General features: G+C 33.4%; 2 protein-coding genes across 3 annotated transcripts in view; both read right to left on the bottom strand.

Moving 5' to 3' along the window:
• Positions 1–2,560: 2,560 nt before the first annotated feature.
• The window catches only part of LOC140445775 (netrin-1-like), an 879,901-nt gene continuing 857,662 nt past the window's right edge, over positions 2,561–24,799 (bottom strand). The window contains exons 7-8 of one of the 2 annotated variants that reach the window (XM_072538112.1): positions 15,520–15,712; positions 2,561–5,588 (exon numbers count right to left, since the gene is read on the bottom strand). In XM_072538112.1, the coding sequence (XP_072394213.1) occupies positions 5,432–5,588; positions 15,520–15,712 (350 nt within the window). In that variant the 3' untranslated portion in view covers positions 2,561–5,431. The remainder of the gene's footprint in view (positions 5,589–15,519; positions 15,713–24,799) is intronic. The other variant, XM_072538113.1, reaches the window with a different exon arrangement.
• Positions 23,130–23,664, bottom strand: LOC140445776 (transcription elongation factor SPT4-A-like). Its single transcript, XM_072538114.1, has one exon. The coding sequence runs from the start codon at positions 23,602–23,604 to the stop codon at positions 23,257–23,259; it is 348 nt and encodes a 115-aa protein (XP_072394215.1). The 5' UTR covers positions 23,605–23,664; the 3' UTR covers positions 23,130–23,256.

Here is a 24,799-nt window from a genome sequence, read left to right as displayed (position 1 = left end):
AGTGCAATCTAAATTTAATTTTATAAAACTTCGAAAATTTGAGCTAGTGCAGGATTATCAAAAGGTTATACAGGAAACCTACGCCAGACAAGATAGTGCTACTGTGAGTAACATACAACAAAAGTTCTTGAAAATGACAAACACTATAAAGGAAGCAACGTCGAAAGATGAAAAGAATATTTCAAGAGCTGTTAAATGGCGGAGTGACTACTGACGAACATTATTGTTAATGTGAATGTTCCTAAACCCCAAAGAGAAAGCCCACAAGGAACAAACTGAAGAAATAATAAAAGATATGAAAAATCAAAAAACCCCGAGGAGAGCGACATGTGGCAAAGGACTTAAAATATGGAGGAGAAGTTTTACAAAACCAACTTGGTGAGCTAATAGTAGAAGTGAGGGATGCCGAAGAAATGTCCCAAGAATGGAACCTTGTACCCTTGGACCCAAGAAGTCCATTATAATTCCTAAACACAAAAAGGGAAATAGAACTGAATGCGCAAACTATAGAGGAATATCCTTGTTAGTGGTAATATATAAATTGCTCGCCATACTAATTAAAAAATGATTAGAAATATATGTAAAGAAGAATCTAGAAAAATACCAGGAAGAATTTCGCAAGAGAAGATCAACAACAGATCAAATTTTTATGTTAAAACAAATCCTGATCACTTTTTATATAGACACAAAATTTCAGCACAAGTACTTTTCATTGAATACAAATACTACGATATAATATACAGAAACAAACTAATAGAAACGCTAAAAGAATTCCAAGTGCCAGAAAAAATAGTAAGATTGGTAAAAATGACAATTAGAAAAACCATTTGTGCTGTGAAATGCAACAGTACAGTCTCACAAGAACTCAAAGTGAAAAAAGGTGTTCGTCAAAGAGACCCGTTGTCTACCTTGCTATTCAATATAGTTCTAGAAAAAGTTGTAATGGTTAGTGGGATAATTAGGTTTGGCACTCTTTTATACAAAATGATATACGCTGATGCTGTGGTTCTGATTGCAACAAATGGAAAAGAACTGCAATTATAGCAAAAAAACTGATTCGGGAAAGATCTAAAATGGGACTGAAAGATAATATTCACCTACCCTCCAGGGCCCCTTTAAACAAGAGGTGGAGGATGGATCAGTAAAATTTGAGAAGGTAGAAGTGGTATATGTACTTAGGTACCCTTATTAATAAGACATGTAAGGAAGAATCTGAAATCAACCTAAAACTGACCAAAAGCAACATATGTGCTGGGACCATGAACAAAATAATTAAGGCCAAATATATATCTCGTAAAACAAAAATAAGAGTATATAATTAGATCCACAAAGCTATACGCTGCTATACGCAGACATGGACTGTGAACAAAACCATACAGAACAGATTCGAAGTATAAGAAAGAAAGATACTTTGCAGAATGTTTGGTGCAAAAGTAGTAGAGGGTGAATGGAGAAGACGAACTAATGTAGAAATATAGCAATTTTATGTTAACCCTACAAAAGTAGTGAAAATCGTAGACTAGAATATCGGTTGGAGAGAACACCAAGAAAAAAATGGAGATATGTAGTGATAGAAGATATCAGAGAAATGTAAACCAGAGATTGGGAGCTGACAACTAAGAACAGAAATTAATGGAAATTATCCATCCAAAAATGGGCCTAAAAGGCCTGTTTACGCTATTGACACCGTATATTACAGAAATGACAGAGCAAAAACCGGAGCAGTAGACAGAAAATCTTGAAGAAAAAGTCATATTGATAGCAAACAGAAATGGCAATAGAATTAACTGGGTGAATGATGTCATCACTGACAAAATTTTGGAAATATTGGAAAAAATGGTCAACAGTTAACTTTAATCTAGATGAGAAAGACCGTACACCTAGAACATATCTCTAGACACCAGATATATGGGCCCCAATACTATTTAGAGAAGGAAACATAGAGGATGCAGACAAATTGGCTACAAGCACTGTTTCTTCATCGCCACAATTGTTTAATTTATACTCGAAACTAATATTTCAGAAATCACTATGGGAAAGAACTAAAGGTGTAAGAATTAGAGGGGAGATCATTAATAACATAAGATTTTCAGATGATACCGCTATTATGGCAGAAAATATAGACGGCCTAAATATAGAAGTCTTTTTAGAAAGAATTAACAGTGAAAGCAGATAAATAGGACTGACAATGAATATACTAAATATATGATGATCACAAAAACCCTATCGACAACGTATAACAATCACTGGGGATAAACAGCTAGAGAGAGTCGACAAGTATAAATACCTAAAAGCAATCATGAACTCCAGAAGAGGAGATGGAAATCACAATAAAAATAACCCGAAAAGGATTTGTAAAATAAATTTCAATGCTCACAAATAAGAAATTACATTTGACCATTAGATTGCGGTTTGTAGAATACTATCTTTTGTCGCAGCTGCTATATTTTAAAGTTTAATTTTTCTAGCCCTTAAAATGTTTGTTAGTGCTGTACCAAGATCTGACTACACTATCTCGTAGACTGTTTTTTATTACGTCACAGTACGATATACTTCAGTTCCCATGTCATTAATTTCGTCTGTGCAGTTTATATTGAAAGTACGTAATCCAAGCAAATAACTGCGTAGGTATTATAGATGCAGCTGTACTTTCTTTTCCCCAAGTACCTATTAAAAATATTTAAATGAACGTTTTTAGGTTGTCTGGAAAAAAGGGTACCTATAAAATACCCATACGCCCAGATTTGATTTATTATTAGTTTTGTATGTGCGATGGCTGGTGACGTTAAAAAAGTTTTTTTAAATACGGTTGTGTGATCAAAAACTCGCATTTAAGCGGTAATTCTAGTTTATTCTTGTCTTTTAATCATAAATTATAGTAACAATTTCCTTATCTTCCTAGAGTTTTTTTTTCTGTGGCTGATATTCAGTAGCCGTACAATTTGAGATTAAGAAAATTGTAGTGAAACTTATATAGGAAATTTCTTATCTAGAGCACTCTACAATTCTTAAATCAGAAAGTCTAAAACTTCTTTAGGCTCGTAATTTGCTATATTTAACATTCTGTACAATGGACCACGTGTGTTAAATGTTTTTTAACACACGTAAATATACCAGCAGATCTACCTTAGGTACTTATTACATAAATACGATCTAAAATTATCTTTATTATTGACCGTTTAGATATTTTGCGCCCAAATTAATATGATTCGAAAAATTTAGAAAAAAAGGCGATTTTTAAAAAAGAAGGCAAAGCATTCGAATGGGTTCAAATACAAAACTTAATGATATACACAACTCAAATCGTTCAAATACTGAAAAATATCAATAAATCACAGTTAACCTACCAGCATCAAAAGATTCTATTTCCATCTAAATTATACATTTTGACATGTTAAGATTATTAAGGAATAGAAACAACTTCAAGATTTACTTGAAAGTGAATCGAAAGTTGTTACGTCTGAAAGTACAAAAGCGTTAGAGTTTTTGATAGTTCATTTGGTCGAATTGTTGAAAAAGTTTACATATTAACCAAAATTTGTAATATATTTGTAATCAATCCATTATGCACCAAAATTATTTTTAACCGAGAAATAGATTAGAAAACTGTATAGAACTGATAAGGTTACTACAAATGATACACCAAAGATGAAATCTTAAAGACTCGCCAGTAGAAGAAATTGTCAAAGGATCTGATGTACTAAACAATCATTTCTTTAAGATTGAAACCTGTTCCTAATGCATATAAGACACAACTACAGCTTTGTCATATTTACTATCCACCAGTTGCTAAAGAAACTCCAACAGTTCTGGATCTTTCTAAACAAGGATCTCTGATCAAATATTCTGATTACTTCTCTCAATTAAGATTAAATTAACCAGGTTTGCCGTCTGTATATTCTTCTTGATGTGCCTATCCGTTACGAATGTTGGCGATCAACATGGCAATCTTTATCTTATCTGCAGCAGCGCGGAAAAGTTGCACAGATGTTGTATTGAACCAGATTCTGAGGTTCTTTAACCAAAATGTTCTTCTCATTTCTAGATCTCTTTTTCCAAATATGTTTCCTTGCAAGATGGCTTGAGGGAGAACATATGTATATAATGAGAGGATAACTGTCCAATCTCTGATTATGATTTAATCGCATATGAAATACTTACCGAGAGAAGATTACGAAAATACCTAATAAAAGCTTATCTTTTTATTGTTAAAAGAGATATATGAAGGCATCAAGAAGGCTTGAATAATTAGAAACCTTTACTGGAATGAAACCGAATCAGACATGCGTGGAGTGAGACAAGGATGAATTTTGTCTCCTTAAATCTTCAATCCTTACTCTACTCAATACTAAACGGTACCGGTAAAACAATATCAGGTATGTAGATGAAACCATAGTATTTGCGGATAATCTAAAAATGAAAGAAATTACTTATTATGAAAGAAGACAAAGCTCATTATAATTATCAAGCAAAAATTTTCAGAAGGTCAACTTTACGTCAACCAAACCCCAATAGAAAGAGTGACGTAATACAACTACCTCGGCACTATAATAAATGAAGAATGGAGCCACAACCAGGAGATAAGAGCAGGCATTGAAAAAGCTAGATCCTCCTTCAACCGGATGAGTCACAACCTCTTTTGGTATAAAAGTAAGAATGCTGCGATGTAGAATGTCTTCTCTATCCTTTTTTATGGTGTTAAATGTGTACGTGGATCTTAAACGAAGATATTTGCAGAACATTGGAAGCATTTGAGGTTTGGATATATCGAAGATTACTAAGCTCCTGTCGACTGACCCAGTTACAAATAAGGAGGGCCTCAGAAGAATGAAGAAGAACCAAAAGGTACTAATTATCATCAAATCACGTAAGCTACAGTACTTCAGACACATTATTCGACATGAATAGAGATATATCCTCCTGCAATTAAAAATATTTGGAAAGCGACGTCCAGAAAGACGAACAAGACATTGGTTAAAAAACCTCAGAACCCGATTCAACACATCATCTGTGCAACTTTTCCGCGCTGTTGAAGCTCATGAAGAGATATGACTATAATTACTAGCTGAATGATTCTTATACTTATTTTTTAACAATCCCTGAATCAAATCTACTAAAAATTTTGTCTGAAACAGTTCTGACTTTCTGACTTCTTCGACAAAATACATTTGTTAAAACAACAGATTGTTTCATACCTGGTTAGTCATTCTCTGTTTGATATTTGCACTTTACTCCATAAAATATGTTTAATAAATTGAATTTAGAAACAAAAAATTCTTTAACGATATTCTGACCTTATGTGATATTCTGACCAAATGAACCAACACTTTTATTATAAAATTTCAAGCTTTCTTACTTTCAGTCGATATAACTCTCAGGTTGTAACTTAAATTATTTATGATCGTTAGTTTGCTGTGGTATTTCCCTCAGCTTATTTGCATTTACGAGCTCTACGACGGAATCTGCGCATTCGTTGATCCCATTCGTCCTTCCATTCGATGACGATGGACCGTTGGGTTACTCCCAAGCTTCCTGTAACTATGCCACCAGGTGAGTCATCTCGTTCTCTTCCTAAGAATAGATATGACCTAAAACATAAATTAATGGTTAACACATTAGATAGCGAACAATTAACCAATACAACTAAAAAGGAAGCAATTCCTCATAATGTTGAATTGTTATAGCAGATTTAAGAAATACTTTTTTAACGCTTGATATTAGCGTATTTAGAAGATGAAAGTTTTATCTTATTTCTTCCACAACCCTGTTTAGTATATGCGCTTTTAGTTTAGTTTCGAAATTGTAGACATTAAATTCCAAGAAATCGTGATGTAGACTATAACAACAGATCGCGCGACCACACGCTATGTAGAGTAGAAAACGCAGTCCTATGCGTGTTTCTGGTTAGATGTTGCAGACACGTTTTTCAAGATATTTAGAAAAAATTGAATCTGGGACTTTCGTACCTTACATTGTTGTTGTTATTAGTGAAGTACATGTGAAGTACTATAGGTGACCTGCAGTTGATAAAACGTTTTTATAGAGTTCTGGAAAATACGGAAGGCGAAAATAGTCAAAGGAAATCGTCGGCAAAAATTTTCAGAAGGTGGAAAAACTATTATGTCAAACATGTATTGTGGACTCCATGAAACCAATAAAATATGTTGGTCAATGACGTTGTAACTATTTGTGTACCAATTTAACTACAGTCTCTACGAGAAGTGTTCACAGGACGCTAAAACAATTCAAACAACGTGAAAGTAAGTCGGATACGTCTGTTTAAAAACTAAAACCAGATAAAGAAAACGTATTCAGCTTAAAGAGGACATTAAGTATGCTATTCGGAGAAAATTCCAAACTTTGTTTTTCCGAAATAAAATTCAAACCTTTAAGAAAGTCGAAGCCAAAATAGATTTCGACAATTTGATACCCAAAATATCACGACGTGTATAATTTCGAATATTAAGGCAAATGAACTTTAAATATGTGAGAAGAGGTAGAAACAGTATTCTTATATAAAGAGAAGATTATATTATATATCGTCGTGAAGGATGAAAAATCTACTATTTAGACAAAACTTGGCTAAAGCAAGGTCATACTTCATCAAAGGTGTGGCAATATTGTGAAGGTAGAAATCGTCGACAAGCTTTATTGAAAGGTTTTTATCAGTAATAAAACACCAGCGAGCAAACCAAATACCCAAGGTCGTTGCGTCTATTGTCCAAATCGTACAAGGCAATATTTTTGTATCAAATGCCAAAAATTGTTATGCTTAGAGCATGTTAAACCGATTGGCGAAGACTGCAATGAAAATTGAAATTGGGATTAGAATTTTATTTATTAAATGTAAGAGAAGTACATTTTTGTTACCTTTTTTTTTGCATTTTATTAAAGATAATGGTTAAGATGTATTAAAAATTTTAGTTTAATCTTTTTTAATGTATTGTGTAAAATAAAAACTGGGTCTCACAGACGCCACCCGACTGTTCATGTAATTTGCATGTATCCGATTACTCAAGGGTTAATTGTGCAGCTTTTCAAACTACGTAATAAAATTTATAATTTATTAAAATTTCGTAATATTTTTAAAATAATTTTTTTAGCGTATAAAATCATTGTTATTTTTTTGTAGCATAAATTTAGATTGATCTTCTTACGTTTAAAGGAGACAAAATCATTTTTAAGCTTTTTTTATAATAAAAATTTTATTCTGTAGTTACACCTAATCCTAACCTATAGTGTATTTTTATGTATGAGAGAGTAATAAAACAATAAATTATGTATGCAAATCCCTAAACTGTTGATACGGGTGACTCAATGAAAAACAGATATTTGTCAACAAGTTTACAGAAGTATATAGGAAAACAATTTTAAATTGAGTATGACCACCAGGTATAAAGGTTGGAGCAGAATAGAATACAATAGTTGTGAGGCTTACTAATCCCTAAATAAGGTTGCCAGTGTCGGAGTGATGGAGGTTAACAGGTACTAATGAATTTGCAAGAAATGTAAGATGTTTATTTTATTGGTTATATATAACCAATAAAAGTTTAATAAGTACCTACCTATTTGCAAAATAAAGTTTAATTCTTTAGATAAAATAAAACGTTTTATTTTATCTATTTGCAAAATAAAGTTTAATTCTTTGCCTATTTGCAAAATAAAGTTTAATTCTTTAGATAAAATAAAACGTTTTATTTTATCTGAAATGAGTGCATTCCACGAAGTAAGGGTTTCAACAATCAAACATTTAATTCTTTAATTCCAGGAATCTACGACAGTAATTGACTAGATAATTACCTTCTAAACTTATTCCACAGAAAATGTGATAGTGGGTTTTTCCATTTTGTATATAGGAAGGTCCAAGTGGCGTATTTAAAATTCTTAACAGTTCACTAAAAGTAGGTACTTCAGTTGCAAGGTACAGTTTATTGTGTATACTAGTGTTATGGAAAATTTGGAAGTGCCGTGTAAACGCCGAAAAATTGGTCCTCTAACAGTTAATGAAAAACCATTAATATTTAATTGTTTTAAATCATTTACAGACAAACGTTTATGTGAAAGTGTTGATGAGACCGTTGAGTTAGTTAGCAGTACACTTGGTGTTGGGAAATCTACGATTTACAGAGTTATTAAAGAAGAGAAATGTGGTAGTTTTCAAATGCCACGTAATGCTCCAGGGAAACCAAAATTTCAAATAGAATATCATTTTAAAGAAGGACTTCGACGGAAAGTGCATGAATTCTTCTTTAGACAAGAATTTCCAACATTGGATCAAGTTCTTGTCTCAGTTCGAGATGATAAGGATTACCCAGAAATGAGTCAAAGTACGTTATGGAAACTTTTGGTACTATGGCTTCCGCTGGAAAAAGAATCCCAGAAAGTCTATTTTATTAGAAAGAAACGATATTGTCATATGGAGAAGACATTTTCTAAGAACCATAAAGGAAATGAGAAACCAAAAAAGAAAAATATTTTACCTTGATGAAACATGGATCAACGAGGGTCATACACCAAATAAATTTTGGCAGGATGAAACTGTTACAAGTCAAAGGCACGCTTTTGTAAATAACTTATCTACTGGTTTAAACCCACCATCAGGAAAGGGACGCAGGCTGATAATAGTACACATTGTCAGTTCAGACGGTTTTGTTGAAGGTGGTTTATTAACTTTTGAATCAACTCGTACCGGTGACTACCATGAAGACATGAACGCTGAATTCTTTCAAGAATGGTTCGAACAAATGATAGATCTTCTTCCTAAGAACTGTGTAATAGTAATGGATAATGCAAGTTATCACTCCAGACTTATAGAAGGACTGCCCACAACCAAGTGGTTAAAAAAATACTTGCAGAATTGGCTGAGTTCAAAAAATATTACGTACCATCCCGGATCTATAAGAAAGGAACTTTATTCGTTGTGTGCCCTTCATAAAGAAAAATTTAAAAAATACGAAATTGATGAAATTGCCAAAAATCGTGGAATGACAGTACTTAGATCCCCACCATATCATTGTGAATTAAACCCGATTGAACTGGTATGGGCACAGATAAAGAGTGAAGTTTCAAGAAAAAATACCACTTTTAAAATTCATGATGTTAAACAGTTGTTTTTGGAGGCCGTAAATAATGTAAAACCTGAAAACTGGGAAAAGGCAGTAAATCACACTATTAAAGAAGAGGAAAAAATGTGGAAGCTGGACAATATTACTGATAAAATGATCGAGCCAGTTATTATAAATCTTGGTTCTGAAAGTTCATCTTCTGAATCTGATTTGGATTTGTAACAAGTAGCTGTAAGTTTTATATTAATATTTTTATTCATCTATTTAACATACTTTAGACGGTTTTAAAAACTCTTTTTCTCTTTTGTAATTTTTAAAAATTAAAAAAAATGTGAATTTTTTAAAACCCTTTTTAATGTAGGCCAGTCAGTTCTAATATAGTGTATGATAAAAGAGGTCACTTTTGTTTACATACACATAACACTTTATAACACTGAAATAATTCATTTATTTTTTACAATTATTCAAAGTAATTTTTCAATTAATCTTGAGCACGCCCATGGAGTGGTCGGAGCTACCAGTTAAAATTATGCTAATTACTCTCTCGTTCATAAAAATAAACTATAACAAGTTAACAATCTATACAAATAATTTTAAAGAGCATGCTAATTTAAATATATTATTTCTTTGGTCTTCTGACTTATGAATTGAATTATCTAGTTATCTCTACCTTTAACTATCTCTGTAAGAGTTTTACTGTTTCTGAGAAGCAAGCACTCTTCCTATTTCGATTCTTAGAATCTAATTCATATATTTAGAGAATATCCTTTTGTCCTGTTGTGTCGCTAAACGATTTTATCGGCACCTTTTGCATACCTTCTGCCTAATAATGATCCATGAAAATCTTTTGTGTTTTTTTCAGTAATTGTTTCTAGCTAGTCATCTTTTAGTCTTAAACAATACGCCATCATCATTAATATCTCAATATAAATGTCATTTTCAACAAATATCTGACGAATCAACATAAATCATATATCTTGTGTAGAAGTATTAAAACCATAAATAATTGGATTTAAATACAATATATTATAATCAATATAGTGTTAAACGATGCGTCTACAAGGATAATTCTGTCACAACACAATACAATAACCAATAAAGATAACAATAAACTATAAAGTCACACCTACGGATTTTCATAATTTGTCCATTTAAGCTTTAAGTCAAGTGTAACGAGACATTTAGTGATTGAAATCTTTGCATGTCTTAATTTATACATCGAACAATGTGTTGAAAATGTTACACTGCTGCTTAATTCCGAAATAAAAAAAACATTATAATCCTTTGTAAGAAATACTAAATTATTTATGTTAAGCTTTCATTTATTTTTGTATTCTACAATTTATTTGATGAACAATATACCAATGAGCTAAATAAACTTTTGTTTTATTTAGACACATTTGTAAAGTTCATTATACAAAACTCAATTGTCAATTATTTGCAATCACTTCGTACATTTAAAAATTACGTAGCTCAAAAAAATGTAATAATAGTGGCTTGGTAGGCTGTACTGTACAGTCTACTTACGTTAATTCAAACCTGTGATAATTCACAGTTCCCTACAAAATCTCTTTATGTTTCGAACTAAATCAATACATTTTTATGCACTTGGCAATTTGAACGAAAAAATCATTGCTATAATAACAAAACGACGCGTTAATTCGAGCTAATCGGCGTCCCACACTAGACAATTCAAAGTTGCAGAGAGAAAGAGGCGGAAAGATTATATGTATCAAGCCTTTGTTTTTGTTATGATTAATTTGACCACATACACTTCTCAACAATTGAAGTGGATATTATGAAAATGTGTATTTCATTTTTTGTTCATAAGGTCAAATAAAAAAATGGAGTGATATAATTAAAGATTTATTATTACTTCGTATTTTCATACAGATGAACCGAAAGAAAGAAATTATTTAAGAAAAAAAAAAAAATAGAAAATAAACAAAAATTGTAAAATTAACAACCTAAAACTTCTATTGCTGCTCAATTTCTATTATCCCGAAAGAAAAATTAATAGTGTGTGGATCCACCTCTGTGTCACCTTAATGCTCTAACTCTATTTGGAAGACCTCTTATTAAATTATTGAAGAACTGCTGCAGTATATGTTCCCAAATCGCGCGTAATGTATTGGCCAACTGATCTAAGGTTTGGGGCGGTTGAAGGAGCCTGTTTTGTTGCCTAGACATTTCGGCTTAAACATGTTTATATCGGGTGAACACGGTGGCCACTCCATTCTTGTAATGCTATGAGCTTCTATACACTCGTTGACAATTCTCGCACGGTAAGGGCGAGCATTATCATCAATCAGAACAAATTGTTCGCCTATTGCACCAAAAAATGGAACAACTATTGGTACTATGACTCCTTCTCGATATCGTGTAGTAGTCGTTGTCTCATTAATTAAGACGACTAAGTCCGTGCGACCGTCAAAACATATGCCTCCCCACACGCAAACTGATCCACCTCCAAAAAGAGTGGTTGGGACTCTCAGATTTTCATTGTAACGCTGTCCTCTTTCCCTCCACACCAATATTCGGCCATCATTCGTATACAAACGAAATCTAGACTCGTCAGTAAAAAGACAATGCGTCCAATTTTCGAAATTCCGCTGATAGTGTTTCATCGCCCAGCGATATCTGCATGCACGCTACTCCCTAGTTAGTCGTGGATGGGTAGCGCGCCGTCTAGCCCTTAAATTGGATGCATGTAACCATCTTCTTGGCTTCGTAATCTACGTGAATGGTTCGGGTGTAGTTCGATTGAACTTTTTAGACGCGCTGCTAACAAAGTCGCAGTGGCCATGATGATTTCCAATCTCCGCTAGGAGTGGCACGAGAAGAAGAACCATCTTCTGACAGTTTGACTGGAAATCGCTCGTCCAGTAGTATGTCTGAAGATACTGTTAATTATGGAAGCCGTGAATGTTGGTTTTTTTCTTGCCGTCAGAACTACAAAACGCTCTTGCCGACGAGTTGTAGATCGTTCTCTTCCTCCTCCATGCCTGTATGTTGCAGATCCAGTTGCTACATACCGATTCCACGACTTATCACACTTTGTGACACATTTAGCCTCATAGCAACCTCTTGTTGAGTTATGCCTTGTTGGATCCAACGAACTAATTGCTCGAGCTGCGCTAGTTCTAAACGTGTCTGCGGCATAATGTTTTTGTGACAAATAGATTTCTTGACTTATTGACAACTGGTAAAGCCAATACAAGCACTTTTATACGAATGATATATTCATGTTTGGAACAACATGTCTCTCTTTGTACGAGATAAGGGCCGATAAGAATAGGGAGAAAAAAACCATATGCAAAAAATATTGACAATAAAGATAGCATATAGAGTATAGTACAGGCAATTATTTTAAAAATAGTTTTATATGTTAATTTTAGGAATTTTAAAATTATCCACTTCAATTGTTGAGTAGTGTATTTGACACACACTTCTCACGAATTGGTTTGTTTAGTTATTAGTTACTGTTACTCTTTCGTTGGTATACAGGTTAAAATTTTGTTAGTCATGAGCCATAGAAAGTATAAATTTTTGACGATTGCTGAAAAGAAGTTAATCCAAAAAGTAGAGAAAGGTGAGAACAAAAGTGATGTTGCAAAAGAATTTAAGATTCCTCTGAGTACTCTCCCAACCATAATAAAGCACAAGGAGAAAATTAATGCTGCTCAAACTGCTGCTAAAAGAAGTACGGTTGGACGGACACGACATAACTATCATAAGTAATACATACTGGAACCTTACAAATCAAGTTAGGGCTTACAAAGCACTGTGTAAAGGACTTGTTTGGTTGTCTATTTTATGTCTACTATTAAAGCATTTTTAAAAGTTTTTTTTTCAAAACGCAAAACAAATATTTTTGACTCATTACCGAGGAATTTTCTTTTTAAACTACTTTCCAACAATAATCGGCGATCTCTTCTTTTTCATAACGAGTTTCCATGGTTTTAATATCCAGTAATTTAACAATACTAGGCAATTAATTTAACTTCGTTCTTTGTTTATGTTTTTGTTTATTATTCATTTGTAAAGTGTGGATTAAATTATCGTCTTCTATGAAGATTATCCAATGTATTGACTTTCACTTTTTCTTTAGATCTAAAACATTGTTCATGAGGAATTCTACAAAAATTCGCACCTTAACTGGAGCCAAATATGGTGATATTGCAATTTGTTGCCCGTACCCCGCAGTAACAATTTTTTTCTGTAGGTTGATACCAAAAAACATGTTTTCAGGTGCGATCTTAAAAAAAAGGCAAATTTAAGTTTTTTCCAACAAAAAACTGATTTGTTCGCTAAAGCTATTTCATTCTTCTAGAGATCTGCCTCGAAAAACGAGTGAAAGAGACTTCTATACTTGGAGCACACGTACGTATCAGGTACCAATCGCATCGTCTTGGTCTCCAGAAGGAACTCTGACCCTTTGAAGAGCCAAAAAACACCTGCTCAAAGCGTGGCAAGCGGTTATTCAGTCACTAAAATCGACGTTTTTTTAATTTTTTTCGCGATTTTACCCGAAAATATATTAAAAGATACCTCTATAGTTGGAGCACACATACATATTAGATACCAATCGCTTCGTCTTGGTCCCAGAATGAACTCTCACCCTTTGAAGAACCAAAAAAAAAGCTCAAAGCGTGGCAAACGGTTATTCAGTCCCAAAAATCGACGTTTTTTTCATTTTTTCGCGATTTTATCCGAAAATAGATTAAAAGATACCGCTATAGTTGGAGCACACATACATATTAGGTACCAATCGCTTCGTCTTGATCCCCAGAATGAATTCTGACCCTTTGAACAACCAAGAAACACCTGCTCAAAGCGTGGCAAGCGGTTATTCGGTCCCTAAAATCGACGTTTTTTCATTTTTTCGCGATTTTACCGGAAAATCAAGTTAAAATGACTTCCGTAAGTGAGGTTCATCTACCTACCGGAAGCTGGTGACTTGATCCTCAGTATGTAGCCTGATCCGTCATCAAATTATAGATAGTAAATTGTAATATAGCTGAAAACCTTCACGTATTAATTTATCGTGTTTTAAGTAAGAAAATACGATTCAATTTTTTTTTTCTTTTTTTTTATAACAAACTTTTTTTTGTTAGTATGAGTATTAGAACGAGATAAAAATTAGTCAAGTAAAATAAAAATAAATACATAGAATACAATACATCAAAAATATTCTAAATTTTATAAATATATTTATTCTTCATTAATTAAACACTATAAAAAAGAACTTGGCATATAATATTAAATAATCTTTTTATTATTTTTTGACTTTACCTGAAAATACATGAAAATATTTTATATTTTATACGTCGATTTTAGGGACTGAATAACCGCTTGCCACGCTTTGAGCAGGTGTTTCTTGGTTCTTCAAAGGGTCAGAATTCATTCTGGGGATCAAGACGAAGCGATTGGTACCTAATATGTATGTGTTCTCCAACTATAGAGGTATCTTTTAATCTATTTTCGGATAAAATCGCGTAAAAATGAAAAAAACGTCGATTTTAGGGACTGATTAACCGTTTGCCACGCTTTGAGCTTTTTTTTGGTTCTTCAAAGGGCCAGAGTTCATTCTGGGGACCAAGACGAAGCAATTGGTACCTGATATGTACGTGCGATCCAACTATAGAGGTATCTTTTAATATATTTTCGGGTAAAATCGCGAAAAAATGAAAAAAAAAACGTCGATTTTAGGGACTGAATAACCGCTTGCCACGCTTTGAGCAGGTGTTTCTTGGCTCTTCAAAGGATCAGAGTTCCTTCTGGAGACCAAGACGAAGCGATTGGTACCTGATATGTACGTGTGCTCCAAATATAGAAGTCTCTTTTACTCGTTTTTCGAGGCAGATCACTAGAAGAATGAAATAGCTTTAGCGAACAAATCAGCTTTTTGTTGGAAAAAACTTAAATTTGCCTTTTTTTGAGGCTCGCACCTGAAAACATGTTTTTTGGTATCAACCTACAGAAAAAAATTGTTACTGCGGGGTACGGGCAGCAAATTGCAATATCACCATATTTGGCTCCAGTTAAGGTGCGAATTTTTGTAGAATTCCTCATGAACAATGTTTTAGATCTAAAGAAAAAGTGAAAGTCAATACATTGGATAATCTTCATAGAAGACGATAATTTAATCCACACTTTACAAATGAATAATAAACAAAAACATAAACAAAGAACGAAGTTAAATTAATTGCCTAGTATTGTTAAATTACTGGATATTAAAACCATGGAAACTCGTTATGAAAAAGAAGAGATCGCCGATTATTGTTGGAAAGTAGTTTAAAAAGAAAATTCCTCGGTAATGAGTCAAAAATATTTGTTTTGCGTTTTGAAAAAAAAACTTTTAAAAATGCTTTAATAGTAGACATAAAATAGACAACCAAACAAAATATAAAAGAATCTACAATGAGTTAAAAAAGTTCCAATCATGACTTACCTGTTCGACTTAATTTTCGGACATTTGCAGGCAAGATCAGCAGCTGGAACCAACATGGGCATCGTTCCTCGTCTAATTCTAGATTCTTTCGATTTTTTATAGATAAATTCGACGTTAATCATAAATCTAACCCATCCTTTCGTATACTCTGCTTCGTTGTTGTCAATGCGGGATAATACTTTTGCCATAATCGCTACAAAAATAAGAGTATGTTAGTAATACTATATATTAAATAATTTTGTTGTTGTTATTTTTTTTTATGTTGCTCTCATCGTATTTATGTCATTTTTTATAGATAAATAATTGTCATTGAATTTTATACTAAATAAATGCCCAAGAAGTTATTTGAAAAATGTTTAGATACAATTAAAAATAGAGCTATAAACACAAATATTTATAGATCTTGAGAAAGCGTACGATACAGTCACTAGACAAGAGCTGTGGAGATGTATATGTAAGAGAGAAATGGGTTCCTAAGTAGTACGTAACGCTCTTGAAGGATGAATATATGAGGGAGCGTACACCAAATAAGGACTTGTGTCGGATGGACCAAAAGTTTTCCAGTAATGGTTGGTTTCCATCAAGGCTCTTCACTGAGTCACCTCTTTAAATGTTTGGATGTACTGACGGAGAAGGTTAGAGATGGGGCTCCTTGGTTAATGCTCTTTGCTAACGATATTGTGTAATTGGAGGAGAGCAAAGACATGTTAGAGGAGAAGTTAAAGAGTTCTTTCTCTTTTGTCGTTTCTTCATTACTGAGGATCGTGATTTCTTCCAATATTCCTAACAATTTCTCTCCATTGGTCTATCATCAGCTGCTCTGAGAGCTTCGCAGAATGAGTTTCCAGCTAAATTCTTAATTTGGTAGGACCATCTAGTTGGTTTCCAAAGCTACAATTGCCATTTGGATCGCCAACCTTCGAAAGGAGACGGCGCAATGAGAAGAAGAATCTAGTTGGTGATCGTCCTCTTGATCTTCTCCCCGGAACGTTTCCAGAAACAATTATTCGCTCCGAACTATCGTCACTTCTGCGAACCACGTGACCGAAAAATTGCAGAACACGTTGTAGACATATTGTGATCAGCCTTTTTTAAATTTTTAGATGGTTTAGAATGGAAACGTTTGTCCTATAAGCTGTCCAAGGTATGCACAGCATTCCTCTTCAGCCCCACATCTCAAAGGCATCAATTTAATGGGTGAAACAGTAAGGGTTGGGGACATTGAATTGTTTGGAGAAAAACTAGGACGAGCAGGAGAATTTAAATACCTTGGCTCCTACAAAACGGAAAATACAACGGAAAGAGGCAAGGTGAATACTGTATCAAAAAGGTTACTGACTGTAATGGTTTGCTTACGTCAGAAGTAAAAGTGACTACTAAGTAAAACTAAGTGGGACGAAGGATACAGCTTTTAGAAGTTGAGGGAAAGAGGGATAGAGGAAAACTAAGGAGGAGATGTAAGAACTGTGTGGCAGAGGACTTAAGAGAAAAAGTTTTAGATGGAGACGCCACGATGCGCAGAACTGAGTGGTGAAGAAGAGTAACACTGACCCCTTAAAAGGGAAAAGCTGAGAAATAAAAAGAAACAGTAAAACATTTAATATTATGTAATTTATACAGATATGTCATCTTTGATAGGCAGAATTGTCGTTGTGTTTTGTTACTAAAAAACATCCAATAAGTTATTTTAAGTAAAGGATAATAAATTATTATGTCGGTCAGATAGCCAAGCGGGCTGGGCGGCCGGTTCTCATTCGCTTCACTGCGAGTGGTTCAGTAGATGTGAGTTCGATCCCCAGCTCGGTGTACACAAAACAAAAAGGCTAACGCAGCAGTTTAAAATTCTAAACGAATCTGCGGCTTAGACTAGAATATGCTGGTGTCTGATCGGCCTATGGTGGAGCAGTACGGCAAGAGATAAGGGCTTGCGGCTCGGTGATACTCCTCCATAGATCCCAACCGGAAGGGCGTACCGCCTAAAATAACGGTGTATATATATATATATATATATATATATATACATATATATAATAAATTATAATAAGAACTTAAAGAGAGCTTTAAAATGTTAACGTATAAATTGTCAACTTCGGTTTCAGTCAACTAATAATATTTTAGGAGTTTGGGATATCCTGTATTCGAATTGTCGTAGATTTATATTTTATTTGCAATTACATATTTCTTTACTTTTCACAAAGAATAAATAAACTTAATAAAAGCCTATTACAATTTATGGTCTCGGAATACAAGAAGGAAGAGTGCACAACAATGAGTTGCATACTTGTATGCATATTTTATATTTCTTTTCAAAATTCCGTATTCACAATCCAAATCTCGATCCAACTACAGCATCTCTAGGAGCAATATACCGACATAACAGACGAGATCGTTGCCAAAGAAAAGCGAAGTAATAAAAGATGCAGCATGAGTCAACCACAAATATCCGAATTCGATCGCTGCATGTTGATGGCTTTCGGAAATAGATAGGTAAGTGCATTTATGTGCATCTTTATCAATTTAAGCAGTTTTGACATTGTTATAAAATTGATGCTCTTCACGAAGTCACATATTACGAAAGAAGTATATAAACCGAAAGCTAAAATATTCAGGTAAAAGGTTCTTTTCATAACCTGTAGACGGCGCTGTGATAAGTAAAACTCATACTTATTATGGTGGTGGCATACACGTTGCAAAAATAAGCAAAAGTAAATTTGATTAAACGAATATTTTATTTTATACAGTTCTTTTTAAGAAAACCTGTTGAATATTTTTATCCACCCAAAACTCAGATTAATATCTTATCTAGTAGCATGTGCACTTTTAACTTTTATATATAGCCCTAAGATTTTTCCCCCAAATAGTTTTTACTAACAAATCTAGGGGAGAGGAGTGTAAAATAATCCCCCTATGAAAAAAACTTCTTAAACATGGCAAAATATTTTTAAAATTGCATTTTAATAGGATAAACCTCTAAAAGAGTAATTTATCTTAAGAGAAAACGAATTTTTTTGAAAAAATCTTTATTCACTTTTTAAAAGTACACAAAATAAACCCAAAAATAGCGACATAATTAATACATTAATTAAATATCTCGAAAAATGACGACTTTATTGTTACTAATAAAGAGTATGTTTACATAGAAAGATTTGGAGAACCGAAACATTGTGCTAAAATAGCAATTCCGCCAGTGGCGTGAAATTTGGGAAGGGTCAACCATTCACTTTCCCCTTTTGTACGCCTCTGGTAGTAGCCAGAAACGTTTATTTAACATAAATTAGTAGAGGGTACAACACCTACACTTCCTGCCAAGTATGACAAGGATATGTCAAATAGTTTTAAAGTACTGGGTACAAATAGTTTTAAAGTTTTAAATAAAACACCCTGTATCTCAGCAAGGAGGCACATTTTATTTAAGTGATTTTGGTTAAACCTTATTATTATTTTGAGCCCAGAAATTTTCAGTTAAAATATTTCTAATTATTAATGAAACACCCCGTATATTTTGTTGAAGATTTTTGCAGGGATGTCTTCTTTAATTTTTGCAAGCAGTTTTTATCTTATGTTGTCAGGACCAGGTGCTTTTGCAGTGTTTATGTTTTTTAATGCATATTTTATTTCTGTGGTTAAAATTAGTAAATTATTATTAATGTCTAAACGTCTGTTAATAACCTGTTCGCTGTTGTCTGAGAAGAGATTTTATTTGTATAGGAAACTCAATGGGAAATTCTAAATTGTTGAATTCCTGCTTCTCTAATTATTTTACATCAAAATTCATAGGAAACTATTTTTCGAGGTCCGAAATCTGTATTAAAGCCAAATGTTAAGATTGTTCTTCGAATTAAACATATTCCAAAATTTTGCAAAAATATAATACATTTTTCAGGTCAGGCCTAAAAGTCAGGCCACACGTAGTGCAAGAATGTGTATGACGTGTTGTGTTTGATTATATTGATGTAAGATGTTTGACCATATTTAAATTGTCAATATTTTTATTTTATGATTAAATTATAAACAATAAATTTTACTAAACACTACTACTATTCCTCCTCCTCAGTCCTAATCCCTTTTGGGATGATGTGACACCATTAGGCATTTACAGTTTTTTTACGATTTCCCTCCATCCTTTCCTGTCCCGGGCTAGTTGTTCGGCTTCATGTAACCCTTGGTTAATCAATATTTTTGTTTGATCTACCCAACGGCTTGGAGATCTTTCCCTAGGTCTCTTTCCTTCCACTCTACCCTCGACTATCAGTTTTTCCATCGTACCTGTTCTTCTAACAATGTGTCCAAAATACTGTAAATATCTCTGTTGTATTTGTTTAAGCAATCTATCCTTTACTTTAAGTTGTGCTAATATCGATACGTTAGTGCGATGATCAATCCAGATTATTCTTAACATGCTGCGGTATACCCACATTTCAAAAGCGTCTAGTTTATTTTTATCGTGTATATTGTTATGCTAGAATTTTTCCAAATTGTTACCAGTTTCATCATAGCTGTTTTAGCAATAGTCAACCTTCTACGTATCTCTCTGTCACACCCTCCGTCATTTGTTATTAGGAACCCCAGGTGTATGAAACTATTTACTACTTCAAAGCTCCCAATTTCATTAATGTATTGAAGATTATTTCCAGCTCTGTCTACTATCATGATCTTTGTCTTACTCCTATTTAGTTTTAGTCCATATGTTTTGCTTTTCTCCTCCAGACATCTCATTATATCTTCCATTTCTTCTTGATTTGCCGCGATTATTAAAGTGTCATCAGCATATCTCAAATTACTGATTTTTTGACCTCCTACTGATATTCCACCCTTCCATCCGTCTAGTACCTTTCGTATAATGTGTTTGTAGATATTAAGCAGAGTTGGCGAGATTATGCATCCCTGCCTGACACCTGCCTCTGTTCTGAAATGATCGGAATGGGTGTTGTTTATTTTTACTGTGTACTTATTAATTTCATATAGACTTCTAATTAGTTGAATTAAGTGGTGGGGTTTTCCCATTTCCGCTAGTATGGACCATAGCTGCTGCCATTTGACTTTATCGAAGGCCTTTGTGTAATCTACAGAGCACATAAGCATAGGAGTATTGAATTCAGGAATTTTTTCGATTAGCTGTCTGATATTAAGGATGTATTCTCTTGTGCCTTTTCCTGGGACAAATCCCGCTTGTTCTTCTGATATCTGAGGCAGTAGAAAAGCTTCTAGTCTTTTCATGTATTACATGAAGTAGAACCTTGCTTGCATGAGATATTAGGGTTACCGTTCTGTAGTTGCTGCAATCTAACGGAGTTACTTTTTTGAATATAGGGATGAAAGTGGATGTTGTCCAGTCATTGGGCCACTCTCCGGTTTCCCAAATCTTTTTGCAGATCATATGCATAACATTTACTCCAACATCTCCAGTCTGTGCCAGGAGATTTTCTATTTTTTACTTGCTTTTTTAATGCTTTTTCTACCTCTGACTTTAGAATGTTTGGTTCTCTCTCTGCAGTGCTAGCTACTACTACTACTACTGAACAATAAATATTACTTTATAAACAATAAATTATGTTGTTTACAAAGCAATAGAGTTAATGAAATGTACACAGTTGGAGGAACTAAGTTGCCTAATGAGTAAGATACAAAAAACAAGTGCACAATACGGACTCAGACTAAATATCACAAAAACCAAATGGATGTTAGTAAGCAAAACCCAACAACCACCACAGCAACTGATATTAGACAATGAAAGAATTGAACACGTGGATTCGTACATCTATTTGGGAACAACAGTCAACTCAAATTGGGATCAAGCGAAGGAAATACGTATAAGAGTAGAAAAGCCAAGAGCATCGTTCACTAGCATGAAGCAAATTTTCACCTCTAAAAGCCTCACCCTACCTCTCAAAATTCGACTTCTGAAATGTTATGTATTCCCGGTTTTGTTATATGGAATGGAGGCGTGGACAATGACCGCAACATTGATGAAAAAAGTAGAGGCCTTCGAAATGTGGGCTTACCGACGTATATTACGTATATCCTGGACTGAGCACGTGACCAACGAACAGGTACTACGCCGGATAGATAAAGAGAGAGAAGTAGGAATAAGTATAAAGAAAAGAAAGTTGGAATACTTGGGTCACGTTATGAGACATAATAAATATAGAGTACTACAGCTGATCGTTCAAGGGAAAATAGACAGCAGAAGGGGTCCAGGGAGGAGAAGACACTCGTGGCTCCAAAACTTGCGGCAATGGTTCGGATTGTCATCTGCTGAACTATTCAGATCTGCCGTAAACAAAGTCAGAATAGCCATGTTGATTGCCAACGTTCGGAACTGACAAGGCACATGAAGAAGAAGAAGACTCAGTTGGAAAAATCGCAATAATGTTGTATTCAGGCAATAATGCGAGCACTGCCAGATTTAAACTGCCAGATTTAAAGTAAGATATTCTAATATACTCCAATTCAATTCCAGGTTATACAACGATTCAAAGAATTTCAATATAGTTTTATTGTGATCCTTGGTAGCAGCCGTAGCTCAGTGGCTATGTTACTGGCTTAACAAGCTGGAGGGCCCGGGTTCGAATCCCCGCACCGACAAAATTTTCAATTTCTAATTTAACTGAGCTCCCACCGTGCTTCGGAGGGCACGTAAAGCCGTCGGTCTTGGCTACGAAAGTAGTCGTTAAGTCATGTTAGGGGCGCTTGCGCGACCTAAAAACTCTAACATTAGACGTTTAGCCAGAAGGTTACACAAACTTTACTTTACTTTTACTGTGATCCTTATTCCTAAAAATAAGTTATGATAATTTCTAAACATAAAACTATAACAAAAATATATAAAAAAATCCGCCATTTTGTACTAAAAAGTACCCCAATCGATTGTAAAATTTTCGTCTAGCATTAGCCAGAACGCGTGGCGTTATTTTTAAACACTTCAATAATTTGAATTTTTAGTGCTTCAATATCTGTAAATTTTTCGCCAGAAAAGAGTTTTTATTTTAGATGCCCTCAGATAAAATAACAGTTTACAGCTAGATCTTCCTATCTCGGAGGCCACTTAATATTAAAGGTAGGTCCAATTAAAGAATTATTAAAGCAGTTTCTAAGGAATTCCTTAACCTCCCAGTTATTGTGCGCAGGGAATCCATCCACTTGAAACCAGATTTCTTCATCATCGTGAGCTATTCTCCTTAAAATCTCTTCTTGTAGCAAGTCTAAAAACTTTTTTGAATATAAATTTTCCTCGTAGAAAAATGGTCCAATAGTGTCTAAATATTCCTAACCAGACCTTTCAGTTGTTCATGTAGGTTACGTGGTCGATAAACCCAGCCCATTAGAAAGATATGCAGGGACTGCTATATTGCAGTGCTTAGTCTATTTGTATTATATGTATATGTGCTTCTCTAACCGAAATCTACCCTAAATTATTGGTTATTTTTTTTTCACTTTCGGGTGGGTACTAGCTCTCTTCGCATAGATTTTTAGCATCATCTAAGGTCTGCCACGAACTGGGGGCCAATAATAATATGTCATAGTACTTTGCTTAGTCAGTGTAAACTCACGAACTAATAAATCTTCATATAAAGAAATTTAAAACAGCAAATAAAAAAACCCATGCTTGTTATTTTTATTTTTTAATGTAATTACAATAATTCTGGCATTTGAACGATATTTTTTACACATCATTTAACGAACATATTCTTTTTATAAACCAATTAATATTAATAAAAAATACAAAGTTTAATTAATCTAATTACTTGTATCCCGGTTTTTGTAAGAAACACCACGGTTTCGCATGTCTCTTAAAACAGCCCTCGGAAGACGTCCACAGACTGAAATGGCATACATACCCGGAGAGAACTGCTGTATTCTTTGCCACTTACAAACCCAACTATCCTTAGAATTCATCATACAGACCATGCCCTTAAAATTTGAACTCGTACAATCATATATGTTGTCCATATTATTCTTCAGCTTCAAAAAAGTTTCGCAATTGTTGCATCCATCTTTTTTGAATTGGTGCATGGTTTTTATTAGCGAACAAACTAAACATGCTCTAAGATCTTGTAGATTGTCAGGAATAATATTAGTGGGCATATTAATTACAAAATAGTTGCGCAATATCTAATTAATCAAATTATGTCTGACGTTTATTTCAATACGCCACAATATGACGTCAAGCTGTCAAGTTTTTAGGTTAAATTGGCTCTTGACTAACCGAAATATCTTTTGATATTTCCAGAACAATGCGAAAACGATATTGTTAATTTTTATCAAACACATTTTTTGATAAAAACATTACTTTTAAAAACATCAAAACAAGAAACATACAATGTTTTGTTAAAAATAAAACAGCTTTTTGAATTAGATTCAAAACTTCAATATAACATGACAACGCATCATCATTGTTACGTCATTTCGTTTATTTAATATGTAGCACAGACCAGTAGTGATCTGTGATATGTAGTTAAAATCAATTTTCAAATATGATAAATCAAAATATTTATTTTTTAATCAACTATAACTTTTCTATTGTGGTTTTGGTATATTTTAATAATTACCAAAGAAACAAAAATACTGGAAATCGTTTTGATTTTTTAAGAAAGTATTTTTAATGCACCATTTATGACTAAAATTTTTAAATTTTTTTTTTTATTTAAAATTTTACTTATTTAATTATCACATACAATAGTTCTAAAAACACATATTTAAACAAAATTTATAAATTAATTTACAGTTATTAAAAAAACTGCTAGACCATGCCACAGAATAATAAAATAATAAGAATGCCCATTCTGATTGGCGAGATAAATAACCGCATCTCATTCGCGCTGACGGAGACGGAATCAGCCATGTTTTAAAAGGAACCAGGGTTTTTTAGTGAAATTTTATCTGGTGTGTGTTAGAAAGTTCATTGGTAGCGTGTGTTAGGGTGTTCAGTGTTTGGGATTTGTAAATAATATAAATGTAAAAATAATGTAAAATGTAAATATATTATTGATAATATATAAATATTATATAAATACATATGTATATATATATATATATATATATATATATATATATATATATATATATATATAATATAAATATATAATATAATTTTTTTATGTTAATAATTGATTTTTAAAATTACGATTTTTATTATAGTAGAAAATAGTCCCCCATACTCGAGTATACAACTTTAACAAATACTATAAAAGTGGAAAATTTTGACATGGCGGGCAATAACAACTGGAGAAAAAATAAGTTTAATTTGTCGGTAATTACCGAAGATGAAATCCAAGAACTT

The sequence above is a fragment of the Diabrotica undecimpunctata genome, chromosome 7 (genome assembly GCF_040954645.1).
Source record: "Diabrotica undecimpunctata isolate CICGRU chromosome 7, icDiaUnde3, whole genome shotgun sequence".
Lineage (NCBI taxonomy): Eukaryota > Metazoa > Arthropoda > Insecta > Coleoptera > Chrysomelidae > Diabrotica > Diabrotica undecimpunctata.
Note: the sequence above shows the minus strand (reverse complement) of the source record. Positions and strands in the feature narration are given on the sequence as shown.

Coding starts and splice junctions, on each gene's coding strand:
- LOC140445776 (XM_072538114.1), bottom strand. CDS start 23,604: ATGCCCACTAATATTATTCCTGACAATCTACAAGATCTTAGAGCATGT.